At 35.8% G+C, this 17,500-nt stretch overlaps 1 protein-coding gene across 3 annotated transcripts in view; it reads right to left on the bottom strand.

Moving 5' to 3' along the window:
• Nucleotides 1-17,500, bottom strand: part of LOC135200351 (microtubule-associated protein futsch-like) — a 427,183-nt gene that overhangs the window by 269,921 nt on the left and 139,762 nt on the right. For all 3 annotated transcript variants that reach the window (XM_064228942.1, XM_064228940.1, XM_064228941.1), the window contains exon 2: nucleotides 8,159-11,288. In XM_064228942.1, the coding sequence (XP_064085012.1) occupies nucleotides 8,159-11,288 (3,130 nt within the window). The remainder of the gene's footprint in view (nucleotides 1-8,158; nucleotides 11,289-17,500) is intronic.

Here is a 17,500-nt window from a genome sequence, read left to right as displayed (position 1 = left end):
ATCTCTCTCTCTCTCTCTCTCTCTCTCTCTCTCTCTCTCTCTCTCTCTCTCTCTCTCTCTCTCTCTGTATATATATGTATGTAATGTATATATATATATATATATATATATATATATGTGTGTGTGTGTGTGTGTAAATATATATATATATATATATATATATATATATATATATATATATATATATATATAACGTGCTCAAAGATAAATTTGAAATTGGTCAATGAATAAGACCATTAAATGTACTTTACTTCCAACAACTATACAAATAACCCCTCAATCAGACTTCAAAAATTTCTAAAAATAGGTAAATAAATAAATAAGAAATAAAATAAAAAAAAAAGAAAAAAAAACTTTATTTACTTTTATTAGCTGTCCACACTGAAATATTCAGAATATTTCCTTGCATGCCTTGATTCAAGCTGAGAGAGAGAGATTGGAGACGAGAGGGGAGACTGAGAGCGAGAGAGAGAGAGGAGAGAGAGAGATGAAGAGAGAGGAAGAGAGAGAGAGAGAGAGAGAGTAAATACCTCAATTCGTTTTCAAATAAATCCAAAGCAATATAACTGACCACATAAACTATACCCTAAATTGCAAATTTAAAGTAACTTTTAATTACTTAAAATTTAAGCAGCCTTTTCTCGGCAAGTCGATCATGAATGAAATCTCGAATGTTACAATGACCGTATGTAGGTAATATCATTATGAATAAATAAATAACGGTAACACACGAGATTGTCGAGATGGCAAATCTTTTGATACTTGTCTCGACCATAGGAATGTTTACCTATAGTCCCAAACCTCGCACTAAACCTAAAAGTGAAGTTCAGTACTTGTACACTGTCCTTTACACATAAAACAAACATAAGGAAAAACACTGTATATGATTATTATTATTATTATTATTATTATTATTATTATTATTATTATTATTATTATTATTATTATTCTAAATGGGAACATCTTCATACAGACCAAATCAAGTATCCGATAGCTTTCATGGAATGCAGGGCCCAAGTGAGAACGTGTCTCTTTTTTTTTTTTTTTCTTTTATTCAAACTTTTGTTTTGAGACGGAAGCGAATACCTCTTTCCCCATCCCTCACATCTTCCCATAACGGATCATTGAAAGTCTTATTTTTTTTTTTCTCTCTCTCTCCCTCTCTCCATTCATTCGCGAGAGAATGTTACACAGTTTAGGCAACGATGGAGAGGCTTGATTCGTCTTGGGGAAAAATTCCAAGCGATGGGCGATTAGTAAATTGGGAGGTGGGATGGGCAAGTATGGATGGGGGCCGTACCATACCGTTCGACCGTCCGAGTGAAAAGTGTGGGAACACGCTCTAATGATCGACAATAGTAGAATCGTGTTCCTTAATTTGCTGCGTCCAGTCTTTCCTTTCACTTAATTACGACAGAGAATAAAAAAAGCTAAGATCCCAATGGTCGTCAACATGTTTGCTTCGCATGGATTTACAGTTAATCTCCTGATCTCATTCATTGTCAAATACATACACACACACGCAAACACACACACACATATATACATATGTGTGTGTATGTTTATATACTGTGTGCGTGTGCTTAAACGTCTCACACCACTGTTTTACGTAAAATATAACGATGCACAGTAAATATGTATAACCTTAACCTTAAATTCACATTGAACTACGTAATCGCCAAAGCTTTTTGAGAAATCAATGATAATGACTTACCACGAAAACTATCTTTTTCTTATGCTTTTGTAACTAAAGTGATGTTAAAGCAAGTACGGCTTTTGGCAACATGCTTTCGCACAATGCAGATAATATATATATATATATATATATATATATATATATATATATATATATATATATATATATATATAATATTTTTTTTTTAGTAAACCTTCAATGAGCATTCGTTATCATGTGGCACCGAGTAAGACAATAGGTATTTAATAGTCGCTTTACCAATAAGACTCACCAGCATCGTACCACCCAACAGCCATAAACGCTAAGATACAGTAATGAATATCTACACATATTACTTAGAAAAATTAATATTAATATGAATTAAACTAAAACAAAAACAAATAATGTAGGAATTTATCATACTGACCAAAGAATCCTTAAGGCATACTAGAGGAATTATATTCGCTCCATGGAAAAAAAATGATCGAAACTCATTTTTCATAAGCAGAGAAATCTTCCGCAATCATTCTTTTGGCAAAAAATTTATACTCCTTTCTGTCTCCACCAGTATCCTATTTGAGAGAGAGAGAGAGAGAGAGAAGAGAGAGAGAGAGAGAGAGAGAGAGAGAGAGCTACCCGATGGAAGAAAGTTTCACCTATAAAACACGTCGGGAGGAACCAGAGGGTAAGAAAGTAAAAGTCGTCTCGAAGTCGAAGGATGGCGCAGACTGGCCACCAGCAGTCACAGCCAGGTGGGTGATTAGTCTGGACCAGGAGATTGGCCAAAAGAGTAATCATCTTGCTTCTACTACTACTACTACTACCACCACCGATAATAATAATCATTATAACAATAATAACAACTGCACTCATACAAACTGATTCTGTTTTGAGGTTATGAATGAATCTCTCTGGGATATAAGACTGCAATCAGCACCAACTCTTGCCGGATAACTTGGAATTGAATGAAACTTCTAGTCCCAACATCAAACATGAAAATTAATGGAGGATATTTTGCGTCTCTTTAAATTTCAAGACATAGGAAAATAACATTTCACTATATCTTAAAATCAACGATAAAAATCAAATAACCATGAACATACGCATAATCACAATTCATACAATACCACACGTACAAACACATACAGGTATATTTTCTTTTCAATAACGTAAACATTACAGAAAACGGAGCTTCCTCTTCCTGTGACGTCGACGTCAGCAATGCGCGTGGGTTGACATTGTAGTCCTTGCATAATGATTCCTTTAAAAATATATATATATATTTTCACCGTCGCTCTCAAAAACGCTTCGATAATCATTCTTTAGTTAAAGGAGAAATAGTCGCTTGAAAAATTAGTCGCTTCAAAGATTGATCATTAGAACGACTTTTTTTTCTTTAAGAATTTCCTGAAATATAAAAGTTTATTGAATTCGAATTCAGAAAAAGCTTTGCTTAGTAATAAATGATGACTGACTAAGAGTTGCTCAGTCTTGAAGAAGCAGCATTAAAAGCCGAATGACCACAGCTTCTGAGGGAGAAGGATTTAGAAGTTAAGAAGCGATAACTATAGTACTGGCACCAAAACCAACGATATCTGACAAAAACAAAGGCTATATTTGCCATTGGAAACACGGAACCACGACAAGGCAAGGATCCGTTTATATGGCCCTTACATGAAGACATATTACTGTTTTGATATAGCCAGAGGAACCGTTCCAAAGAAACCAATAAATCAACAAATAAAAATTAAAACAATTGCATGACTTGAAACTTGTTCTGGTTAAAGGGGGAAATGTTTAACAACCGCACGACTTTGGTCAAGAAAGTTGTATTTGTGGTTAAACTGTCAATTAGACAAAAGTCGAGAAGAACCATTCATCTGTATATTACCACGATGAAAATCATCGAGGGTTATTAGTTTTCATTTCTTGGTTATTTATGCACTTCCTAGAGCTGAAAGAACGGGGTTTCATCATCATTGGTAAGAAATTCATCTTTAAACAAAAGGTCACCAAGGGAAGGTGAAGTTTATCCATTTATTTTAGCTGAAGGTAAATATCCGCAGGCTACGATATCAGCTGCAGATATTTAGCGTTAGTTTCCGAAAAACAGATTATAACTGTTCCTCAGTAAAAAAAAAAAAATAGGTGATAAACCTTGCATATATCATTTAAGCTAGGCAAACTATGAATATGTATATATATGTGTACATATGTGTGTATAAACATATATACAGAGAGAGAGAGAGAGAGAGAGAGAGCGATTTTAATAGCTACACTAACAATCACTTAACCACAAAATCATCAGGTGACACAAAAAAACTTGACCAAGAAAAAGCCCTATTAAAAATAAAAACACTCACACACACACCAGAATGCTAGAATATGTTTAGGATCTGTTAACATTTGCCTTAAAAGGGCAAATCTTGAACCGGTTGCAAGAAAATAGGTCGGATTATCTGTTTGTTCTGGGCCAAGTTGACTGTCCACCAAATCGACAAATGTCAAAAGTTTGTCCACATTCAATTAACGGCTACAAACTGTTCACCTTTTACACAACAGTTAGATCAGGTATTCAAGAGTGTGTGTATATATATATATATATATATATATATATATATCTATATATATATGTATATATATATATATATATATATATATATATATATATTATATATATTACATACACACAACCACACAGATATTTAAATATATATAGTATATCCATTATTTTCAGCCTTATTCCCTAATAAGTGATGGCTTTAGGGAAAAGAACGCATCATTCACGAACAAATACATAATTTAAATGCTGAATAGTGGATGAACACCCTGTGCATTAAAACCACCGCAATACATATCGGTAATTTTTGCTCTTTTATTTCTTAAAGTAATGTCATTAGGTAATCCGCCTCACCTTGAAAGGTGGCGCTGGGAGATATATAATTATATATATATATACATATATACCATATATATATATATATATAAAAATAGATAGTTATATAGATATATATATATATAGTTATTAATATATATAATATATAAGATAGATATATAGATATATATATAATTATATATTATAATATATCCTATATATATTATATATAGAATATATATATAATATAGATATATAATATATATCTATATATATATATATCTATGGTATATATATCTATATATCTATATATTATATATAGATATATATAGATTAATATATATATATATAATATTATATATATATAGAATCTTTATATATATATAGAATATATATATATATATATTATAGTATATATATATATATCTATAAGATATATAGATATATATTATTATATATTATAGTCTATTATATATCTTATTCTATATATATATATATATAAGATATATCTATCATTAATTAGAATATACCTATATATACATATAGTATATTACATATATATATAATATATATATATATATATATATATATATATATAATATATATATTATATAAGTGGTCATTACGCCTTGAACCAAGCTATCCTTCATGTTACTATCACCACCGAGGAACCAGAATGATAAAAACTTGTTCCCAAGTACTTCAGACTTTGTTACCTGGTTATGGAAAAAATAAAAGAAGAAATATACCTAAAATCGTCTGGAATTGCGTCATATAACCCTTTAAAGCAACAAGACTTGAAAATCTTTAGTTGCAAAGTATTCTGATTATTGTTAAATACTCATAATTCCTATTTTTGAACTGAATTCTGAGGGAACTAAATTCACGACGACGAAGATCTTACACTAGTCCAGTGAATGCTGTGGTCTTCAGTCATCTAGGTAAATAGACTTCGAATGAATAATGCCGATAAGCCTTTTGGGAAGTTCGGAAAGACTGCGACAATACGCATAGAAAATTTCTACAAAAACTGCCTACAAATCAACGCGAACTCCTCAAAAGACGACCGTTGCTGTACTGAGAATAAACCACAGGCCGTTTTCTAATCCTTCCTATATTGCACTACAAACCATAATCATCACATTACCAATGATCCTTTCATTTCAAAAGCAAAACCAAAAAAAGTCGTTCAGTGGAATGATGGTCTTTGCATGACAAACATGAGCTTCTTCTTGATCCAATTGCTTCCCCAACAAGACGAATCCTAATGGTATGTGAAACCTTCCCCATCCACTTGTGTTTTAGGACAGAAGATCTTTCTGTAATGGCATTTTTTACGAAAGTTCTCTTGTTTCTACTCAGTCGCTTTCACTGTTTCCTTTACAGCTTGAGTACGAAGCTGAGAATGAAACAGATGGTTCCCTTCGGAGAGAATGCAGTTACTTAACAAGAACGACTGCTGATATTCAAACAAGACGTGAATCTATAGCAGGAAACGTCATCAGTAGAAACAGGCGACAAACAACCATTACTAAAAAATCTATATGGGAAAATTGGTGTTAGGAACGAGAAACTAAAACGGGATGAACTGTAATGAAACGTCACTGTGCTCGCGACAAACTCTTATGCTTTTCGCGAACGTTAACTACATAGTCAAAATATTTAGCCTTTACGATGAAAGGTTCTTAAAAGAAAAGAGATTCTTTTTAATCCACTGGCCTCGAACAGTATGTAACTACATAGTCTATGACTGTAACTCCATAGTGTCTCCATGAGAAACGCCTGTGTGATAACTGATGGAATATAAGAGAAAAATAGAAAGCAATGAGAGTAATAGTTATGATATCATGAGTTAGCATTACATACGTGATAATCCATGACACCTAAGACCACAGCGCAAATAGAGAGAGAGAGAGAGAGAGAGAGAGAGAGAGAGAGAGAGAGAGAGAGAAATCGTCACTATCAAATATACACATCTGCCATAACTCCCATGAAACAAACGCACCTACATGAGAGAGAGAGAGAGAGAGAGAGAGAGAGAGAGAGAGAGAGAGAGAGAGAGAGAGAGAGAGAGAGCAAGTGCACTTGAAATTAGAAATCCAGTAGGTTAGTGGCTCTTTACCAAGAACATCTGGCGCTCCCCTACTGACATACTGTTAGGTGCGGTTTTTATAATAGACTTTCCTTGGTTACTCTTGGGGTGGGGTGGGGTGGTGGGGGAGAACAAGATGCCAGTATTGCTAATAATACTCACAGTCAACAGGATATTTGTTATTATCATTATTACTGTTAGATGATGAAGAAAAATTCCTCAAAACATTATTTTGCAAGACTGGCCTTCTTTCTATACAAAACACGCCTTTTTTTTCTTTAAATTATTATCATGACGTCTACTATTAATAGCAATAATAGCAATTCCAGTAAGGCACCCTAAGAGGTGATAACTCGTAAAGCTTCAAGTTAAACCTTCAAAGGGTTAACTAGGTATCTCGCAACTCTCTGCTACGTACACGTTATCGTTAATTGCATATCAAAGAGTCTTCCAAAGTCAAACTGCTAATAAAATGACAAACGATACAATGGGAACTGATTCTTTATCGCGGAGGCGAGAAGACATAGTTTAACTAAGCCTATTATTCGAGAAAACTATCGAATTGGGCGCTGAAATCATCCATTTTGAGAAAATTATAATGCAATAATTAAAATAATTTAAATGTGATTTATGATATTTTAAAAATAAATCTTCAAAGGAGTAAGGTTTTATCTACCCTAAGAATTTTTCTTTTAGCTTCAATACTTTTAGAGATACTAGCATTTGAATAGCGTTAAGGCTGGGTTGGGTTGGGTTGGGTGGGTTGGGTTGGGTTGGGCCGTGCTGGGCCGGGCCCAGGCCAGGTTGGGTCGGGCCAGACCTGTGCCTAGTCGGGTCAGGTTGGCCCTAGGCCAGGTCACCAGAATTTAGCCCGTTTCCAGTGATGACTCTGCTTCGCTAGCATTTAGTTGAACAAGATGAGAGGAAAATACTGCTCGATAAGCGAGGTAATATTAGGTAGGATCTTCTTGTGCAGAATGAGTGAATGTCAAAACTAAATTAATTTTTTTTTTTCAGAAAACAATGGTAATTAATTTCTGGGATGTCCTAACAATATGTATGACAGCTCCACTGAATATCTGCCTTACTAATTAACTGCTTGAGTGCATCTTGGAGAGGGTGTCTGGTTACCATTACAAATGGTAATATATTACCTCATCTGGTATCATATTGCATTCACAGTGTTTCCTTAAGCATAAAGGGTTATTGTTTTGTGTATGAAAAATGAACATCAGTCTTGTTTCAGAGTAAATCTTTAAGGAATAGAAGAGGACTTATTTGCACACCTGAAATATTCATAAGAAACAAGCCATGGCCCACACGTCATGGCCTGTTCTTCAGAAAACTAAATTGTACTACCTGGAAAACAGCATACTACAGGCAACAGGAAACCAACGGAATTTAAAGCCATGGGTTACTCCACAGTCATACAATGCATCCTGGAAATAATAACCTTTCTATGAATCTGCCTTCATTGATGCCAAAGAACAACCAATTTAAATCTCAAGATTCTTACCTTCATCTCCCATCAGATCTGGAACAGCTGTGACGTCGATGACCTGTTCTTTGTTCCTTTCTGCTGGTTCGGCTGGAATTTCATTCTCTATTTGAGGCTCTTTTATTTCAGTATCCTTTTCAAATTCTATATTTGTTTCATTGTTCTGGACTTGAGGTACAATACTATGACCGACATTAATGGCGTTTTTCTCTTTCACCAACGGATCTTCTTCGAAATCAGCATCACCAAGATGGCAATTATCTAGTATGGTTTCTGAAGTGGGCTTATTCATCGCCATCAAGTTTTCTGAGGAGGGTTCATCCACACTAATCAATCGTTCAAGATGCACTTCACTACGTTTAACTTCTGGAGTAATGTCAGACTCTGCATGGTCTTCGTCAAGACCTTCCGATTCAAAGGCCGCTTCTAGGGGTTGAGAGAGCAGTTCCTTATTCTGTATTTCTTTGGCTCTTGGTGGCAGTGGTGGGGATTGGTTCACTTCTGGAATTTTTGCAGTTTTGACAGGTGATGAGAAGAAAGCAGCTAAAATTTCTGTATTTTTAGGAGAAATGACCTCTTCTATACTTGCCTCTTGGTTATCAACTTTATCAAGGTTTACAGGTGCAGCGTCAGCCTTCGGAACACTTTTTTTGTGTTTTCTTGAAACTTTTGGGGGAGCTTTAGGTTCTTCTGGACCCATCTGCAACATGCCAATCTGGGATTGTTCTACTGAATCATTGATTGTTTCAATCAAACTGGCAATCTTGGGAATATCTACTTCAACTGGATTCACATTTTCGAGTATTTCATCGTCCATTTGACCATCAGACTTAGCATGAGGTACAGGGGTTGCTTCGCAAACATTAGGACGACTTGGCGAATTTTTCCTTCTAGCTCTTGATGGGGCAACAGGGATGCTATCTTCGTTACCTTTGGAGTGCATGTGGCAAGTTTTGATCCATGTATCTTTCTTTTTAGCTTTTACAGTCATTTGTTTTATGACAGATTTTCTTTGTTCTTCCAAATCACGTACAGAGTCACCAAATTCAAGTAGGGAAACTTCGGGCAAATTCATACTTTCTTTTTTCTTCAGGAATTCATTTTCATAGCTTTGCATGATGGCTGCCCCAATGTTCTTCTGTTGACTACCTGGTGAATCAGTTACTCTCCCATTAGTTATAAATTCTGTTTCATTGCCATTAACCTTAGCAACGGTCATATTTTCAGATTCTTGAGTAGATTCTTCCTGAATAGCTTCAGAAGGAGTCAGCAAAGTGGGAGTAGCTGGCGGCACCAGATCCCCTGCGGTGGAATCAGTGATGGTACTAGCCAAGGATGAGGGACCTGAGTGAGTCGTGACAATATCAGCAGAGAATACTCCATCTGTACCATCATTTGTTTGGAACTCTGAAGGTGGGGCTGGAATGCTAACTGGGCTAAGAGGAGGAGCCATTATTGGGATTCCAGTGAAAGGGTCAATATCTGGTTTATTTGCTTGGTTGGCACTTTCTTGATCCATGCTTTTTTTCATTTCCCAAGATCCGTCCTCTGAGATTTCAATCACTTGATCTGCACCTTTTCTACTCTCCAGAAATTCTAAAGGAGGAATTTCTTGTTTTGGGGACACTACTCCAACTGATATACTTCCTGTTTCCCTAGATACCTTGGGTTCTGACTTTACAGTTTGTGGGAATAATTTGAAAATTGATTCTCTGCGTTCAATGTGGTGCTTACTGTCTTTAGGTTTGAATAGGCCGACCTTTTTCAGACTCTCACTTCGTTTAAGACTCTCTTTTCTTCTTATATCAGAGGGCTTGATGCTCTGTGGTATGCTAGGAATAGAGTCCTTCAGTGCAATAATCACAGAATGTCTTATGGCAGGAGTGTTAAAATCTTCATAATCATCATCATCAATCTGAATGATCTTGGGTTCCTTGATGACTTCTCTCAGTACGAGTTCCTTTTTCTTTTTGCAAGGACTAGCGTAAGTATCTTCTAAAGATGTGAGAGTTTCATTGACAGCCTCAACTTGTTCTAAATCCTCGTAATCCTGTGCTTTTGAACCATAGTCTCTTTCTATTGCCTCCTTTTCTTTTTGCAGAGCTAGTTTTCTCTCTTCCTCTTCCTCACGAATAACGGCCTCTTCAAGTTCCTGCAATGCAAGTTCTGGAGGAGGTGGAGGCAAAGGGTTGTCTTCTTCTATAATCTCTGCTTCACCGGGAGGAGGTGTGGGAGGTAAAGGCCAATCCTCTACTGATCTTATTTCATCTTCACCACCAGATGAACCAAGGTCTGAGGTTTCAGAACCATCAAGAATAAGAGTTTGTTCACTTGTTTCTCTTGGTCTGGAGGACTGGAAAGGGTTGGATCTATTTTTTCCAAGCTTTCTGGTTATTCCTGAGTTTGCTGAATTGTCAGAACTGGGTGAGGAAAGCGGCGAGGCTGTGCTAAATGAAGGCGTCTCATCAGTATCAACATTCAAGTTCACAAAAGGATTCCAAGCACGTTTCACTGGCTCACTCTGTCTGGCTGCAAGCTGAGCTAAGAAGTCTGGCTTTGGTGGTACGTCTGGTTTATGCCTTGGTAAAGTATCATACAGATGTTCTTCTCCCTCACTGTTTGAATTTTCTACATTCTCATAAATGTGTTCATCTTCACTTCCAATTTGACCATTTTCATAATAATGCTCGAAATTAAGTGCTTCTTCGTCAACCTCTTCACAGTCTTCTAGTTCCCCTTCTTCAAGGTGTTCAAACAAACCTGTAGAGCATTCACTAAGGGTTATGTACAGAGGATTATCTAGTGACGGAAGCTCAACTTCCAACTGAGTCTGTTCGCCTTTCTCTTCCCTAGAAATAACTTTGATTTTTGGTTTAGCTTCTTTCCCGTCTGCTGTTTGCTCGCTGGCAGACCTCGGTTTGATCTCATCTGGGTCAAGCTTGAACTTTACTTCCAAAAGCTTTTTGTCTTTGGTCCCCTCGTCTACACTTCCTTTGTAGCCGAGATCTTTTACTTGGGACAGATACTGGGAGACAGCTGAGTCTAGTTCTCCCTTGAAGGCTGTCAGACTAAGTGACGCCTCAGGCCCGTCCTCGGTGAGTGGTGTGCACGTTTCAAGGTTAACCTCTGCTTCACCCACAGTGGACCCCTGAAAAGAAAAGTAAAAAAGAACATTAATCTTAACCACTTCGTTAACATTAAGGAGTCAAATTATTACATGGGCAAAAAGTGTAAGGGTATCTCGACCAGTCAGCTTTCAGTAAAATCTAGTATCAAGAATATGGTACAAAATGAATGAAATCCAAGTCATATAAATAATAGAATTAATTTAATTATTGTCATGCAACAAAGAATAAAAAATAAATCAATGAAACAAGTAATACAGATCACCCCAAAATATAACCCTTGAACAGAACAGACTATCACGACAATTTCGATTTGAATCCCTGATAAGGATGGAGAGATTTAAGTTCCATTAAAACAGTGTTCCTAATGGTGCTAAAAGTGAAATAACAACTTAGCAGTTTTTCCACTGTTTGCTTGTTTGCTATACTTACTAGATGTTGTTTATTTACTTTTTCTATATATTCACTCTTACTTTTTGACACCCCTACCTGTCTTTCCTTTTGTACTGTACCCTGAAGAAGTGTATATTAAACAGACGAAAGCGCTAGGTCCTTTTGCAATATGTATGCATGTATTCATGCAGGTGAGCAAGCATGACATGAGAGATAGACAGGAAACTTGAGATTAATTGTTACTTACATAATGTAGAATAAGGACTGAAGAGAAGAGCAATATAGAAATATAAAAATATAAAGTTTAGTATAGGTGCAGAAATATAAACATGTTTTAGTGTGGACTGTTTGTGGATGTAACAGTTGAAAATAGGATACTGAAATGTGTGTAATTTAGAAGTTTTAGAGGATGAAGAAGAGGAAGGCCGTCAAAGTGTAAATACAAAGATTAGAAGAGATGTTAGGGAGGCAGGGCTTTATTGTTGAAGAAGTGAGATACAGTTGTGTTAAGTAGATAAAAAAAAAAGTGACAGATCCTTGAACCTTTTCTTCACAAGGTGTCCAATAGTGATGCTATTAGGATTCTATTTTTCTCTGTAAAATAAGTGGAGAAGAAAAAGCAGCCAAAGGGGCACTGTGCTAAGCACTGAAGAACTTGTCTTATGTTTGACCCAGTCTAATGTTCACCTGTTCACCCAGGTTTGAAGGGGTGCCAACATCTTTTGGAGTTAAGAAAAAGGGTACAGGCTAGCAACCTATCCCTTAAAGATTTTCTGAAAAACTGGTAGACTGTACCCTTCTGGTGCCACCAACTCCATATGAGAGAAGGTGCATGGTAACAATATATATATATATATATATATATATATATATATTAATATACTATATATATATATATATATATATATAATAATAATACAGACATTTACATACATCCACATATATACATACATGTTTGTGTATGTGTATATATATACTATATATATATATATATATATATATATATATATATATATATATATATATATATATATATATATATAGTATATATACACATGTGTGCGGTCCTGGTTACACTGCCTGCGTACGCACTGGAGTCTTGGTTTTCTAATCTACAAACTTATTTATCCATTTAATTTCTTTAATCATCGAGTGGAATAGTTTCTTTTGACGACGCACCCATATATATTACACGAATCATTAACAAAATATCAAAGTTCTGTTTAACCATTACATTGTGGCGCACTATCTAAAGGCCACATAAAATTTATAATTTTATTTGGAGTGAGATAAAAGGAAAGCAACAATAATCACGGTATTATTCATGATAAGTATACATTCCAGTGAACATAAAAAAATAACAAACTAAAATAAAACATCAAAATTAAGTGCAGATTAAATAAAAACTCAATAAATAAACTAAAATAGTGTGACGGCCGCCGACCTCATATAAAGAAAGGGAACAAGTGTCTTTTTTTTTTTTTATTTGCCCATTAAGTGACTGCCTTAGTGCAACCTTGAATGCCCTTATAAGCGGGCAAAGGCAAAAGAGAGAGAGAGAGAGAGAGAGAGAGAGAGAGAGAGAGAGAGAGAGAGAGAGAGAGAGAGAGAGAGAGAGAGAGAGAGAGAGAGAGAGAGAGGCTTTACCGATCATCTACCGTTTCTTCACTCCCTGAATAAGGGTTATATTGCCATACTTGGATACTTGCCCCCCTAGACAGATAAAAAAAACACACACTGGTCACTGACCTAGTTTTAAAACTGGTCCAGTTTCTATCTATCTATCTATCTATCTATCTATCTATCTATATATCTATCTATCAACTAATCAATCATAGACACATAGCAGCAGACATGTACGGTACAACAACAGCGATGGAAAAATAAAAATCAAGGCCCAAGAAATAATGCAACAGTAACAGTATCTAGTTGTCGTAAGAAACATCAATGATGGTGATGATAACGACGACAATGACAATAATAATTTTACAATCAGCATCAATGATGGATTCAGGTTCTCGTGTCAAGAAAATGTTTACCAAGCGACTTTGCAATGGGTTTTCGAGAATTCTGTGAAATCGCGTACACGTTAACAATTTATTTCGGCAGTAAGAGTTTGACATTCAAACATGCACAAGCAGGCATACATATACATATACATACATATATATACATGCTTACATACATATACATATATATATATAATATAAACGTCTTTTTATATACAAATATAGGGCAATCCAGAAATTATTCAAAATATTTCGTCATGCATAGCCACGGCCAGGCTCACTGTGCTAAAATCCTTCTTTTTCCTCGGTGGCCATTTTCTCCAGCCAGTCTTGTAATACGCTAATATACTTACCTACATACAAGCACTTGTACATTAACATATGTAAATGCTCACACGCAAGCACATATTTAACGACATTTGGTAGGAAGAAAAAAATAAATAAATAAATAAAAGAAAAATCTACTGGTGCCTCACCGCTCAAAAAAAAAAAAATCAGAGACTTCATCACGAAGTTTGAGGGAATTCGGCATTCTCAAGGTGACAAAAGGCCCTACTGTTGGGAAACAGCTGATTGAAGTTTGAAAGGCGCAAGATGAAGGGAATTGATTCCTTGTTTTAGTAGATGTCAGGCAGCGGCACTGGCCATTGTTGCCTGTGGCCGAATGACGCGGGAAAAAGTGATGTTAACGATAAGCTGAATACACTAACGCAATGAATGACTGCAGTTATTCAACTGCTGTCCAAAATGAATGATTACATATTCATTCTGGATACCGCTTGGCAACCCCTTTGACACAGCCGAGTGAAACTGAAAGACATTCACCTGTTTGAAAGTAAAAGGAAAAAACTTATATAAATGCATTTGCTAGAGGGTAGAAAAGTAGACAAATAATTGATTAATAATTCAACGTACATAAAAGCTTAATGTGAAAGGCGCAGAAATTGTCCTTCGGAGGTTAAACAAGGAAGCATTTATTGGAAATCATTCATGAGACGCAAATATCCTTCTTTATGGAAGGATGCAAATCCAGCAATCTTATTGAAGTAAATCCAGCAATGTCATTATGATCGTGAAGAATGCCTCAAACTTAGTGAACAAATCTCTAAATACCAAAGAAATAAAAAAAAATCTATGAACAGATTTCCTTACTATAAAACTGTGGCTCTCATGAGAGCATAATGATGATAAAAAGTCCACGTGATTCCACGAATTTTAAAGAGTACCAATTTAGAAATAATAAAGCTGAAATCGAGCTTACACTGAGGCGACACCCAAAAACTGAAGATATTCAAAATACACAAGCTCCCAGAAACAGCAAGTATACATATACTTGGGAACTGAAAGAAATAAACGTAAAAGCTATCTCTTATTCTATTCATTGTAATTCGAGGAGAAAAAAAATAAATAAAAAAAGTCTGTCTAGGACCGATCTGGTGAAAACGGTCAAAAGTCAGAATGAGGAGCGAGAGCCACCATACCCAGAGTGAGTCTGAATAAAATAAGAATGAAATGAATAAAAGTACACAAAGTCATGCAATGAACGAGGAGGAGGAATGTCATCAGGAATGGATGAATTAGCTATATCCAGGAGGGAAGTGTGATCTGGCCTACATGGAACGATGCGGATAAAATAAACAAGATTCATCGCAGATGTTTAACAAGAAACAGATCTCTCTCTCTCTCTCTCTCTCTCTCTCTCTCTCTCTCTCAAACACCCACCAGGTCAACACATCCCAAGTTTACTCACTGGGATCATACTTGAAAGCTATAAGCTTCATCTTCCCAACACGCGGCTCTAACGCCGACAGCCACCCCACCGCCCCGCCCGCTCCCACCCCTTTTTTTTCGTGTCTGGTCTAAACGAAGATGTCACTTTATACCTAAGTTTCGCGTGACTCGGCGTTGAAGTATTCAGTGAGCTAGCACTAGTTAACCACAGTCTGTCGCGGCGATAATGACGAGAGAGAGAGAGAGAGAGAGAGAGAGAGAGAGAGAGAGAGAGAGAGAAAATAATGACCTTGATCTTTTTCTTTATTGATTATCCCTTAATCATACCACCTGATAAGTTACAGACTCCCGCTGTCCCCCACACCCCACCCCCAACCCTCTAACACCCTCCCCCAATGACAAGACAATATTGGTGCTTTGACCCAAATGAGCACCTGTTGTCTTGTCTTCCATTCGCCTCGATTCCGTCTTGTTTATTAGACGCGAATAATTAAAACAACATAATGAGAAACATCACAATAACTTGTATTTTAAGGAGCCTTTGCTTAATAGTCCTCAATAGTCATTAGCGTGCGATCTCTGGGATGGAAGGTGCTTATACTCGATATAACGTTGCTTAACAGTGTGCTAGGTCAAGGTCAAGGAGACCATCTCATGAAACACATGTCACCCTACCTGGGAATCTTTTCGTAATTTGAACAAAAAAAAAAATAATAATAATAATAATAATAATAATAATAATAATAATAATAATAATAATAATAATAATAATAATAATAATGCTCATGCAGAAGAGTGTGATCCTAGAAAGGGGGCCCATCGTAAGAAAAGTGATGGACTCCTAAGGAAGCAGGATGCAACCTGGAACCCCACACTATAAATACCACCCAGTCGAATTAGAGGACTGTGATAGAGCAAAATAATAATAATAATAATAATAATAATAATAATATTATTATTATTATTATTATTATTATTCTGTTGAATAAAATGGCAGAGTTCAGCGAATTAATCTTAAATATTATCTTTTCTATTTTTGTTATTACTCGTTTTGCTGGCTCAGCGATACTCCGCAATGACTAGCCAATATTCAATTGGGAATATGCTGAAAGTGGTATTTTATTTGGAACAGGATTTATTACTCTTTTATTTAGAACAGGATTTATTAGTCAAAAATCCTGTTCTAAATAAAATACCACTTTCAGCATTATTCCCAATATGAATATTGGCCAATTATTGCGAAGTATCGCTGAGCCAGAGCGAGTATAAGAAAATGAAAAGATAATATATAAGATTAATTCGCTGAACTCTGCCATTTTATTCAACAGAATTTGTTTTAAAAAAGGTCTTCTTCCAAAAATATATATATTATTGTTATCATCTTTTTTTCTATCACAGTCCTCCAATTCGACTGGGTGTATTCATAGTGTGGGGTTCCGGGTTTTCATCCTGCCTCCTAAGGAGTCCATCACTTTTCTCAGTATGTGCGCTGTCTCTAGGAGCACAAACTCTTCTGCATGAGTCATGAAGCTACTTCAGTCTCTAGTTTTTCCAGATGCCTTTTCAGGGATCTTGGATCGTGCCTAGTGCTCCTATGATTATGGGTGCAATTTCCACTGGCATATCCCATATCCTACTTATTTCCATTTTCAGGCCTTGAGTCTTAATTTTTCCCTTTCTTTCTCTTTAACTTTACTCTGGTGTCCCATGCTTTTGCGACGTCAGTGAGGGATACTTTCTTCTTCATTATTATTATTATTATTATTATTATTATTATTATTATTATTATTATATTTGGCAGTTCAACAAGACAATAATGTACGAGTTGAATATTTTTCGACTTCACTCTCTAAGCATTTGGACCCTACGATATTCCCGCATAGTAACAGCATAATAGATAAGTTAGGACTAAATCGCTCCTTCTAACCGCCACTTCAACACCCTTATCAAACCCACTTGCCTTGATAACATTCCTCTTCCTTGGAAGATACACGTCGCCTTTTTTGCATCTAAGAATTGGTGAGTGGATTACTAGTCGCGCGCCCCCTTCCTCTAAATCCTCTTTTTACTGCTTCTACTTCCAAATTAAAGGGCTTGGGATA

Source organism: Macrobrachium nipponense, chromosome 26 (assembly GCF_015104395.2).
Source record: "Macrobrachium nipponense isolate FS-2020 chromosome 26, ASM1510439v2, whole genome shotgun sequence".
In the NCBI taxonomy this organism is placed as follows: Eukaryota; Metazoa; Arthropoda; class Malacostraca; order Decapoda; family Palaemonidae; genus Macrobrachium; species Macrobrachium nipponense.
Note: the sequence above shows the minus strand (reverse complement) of the source record. Positions and strands in the feature narration are given on the sequence as shown.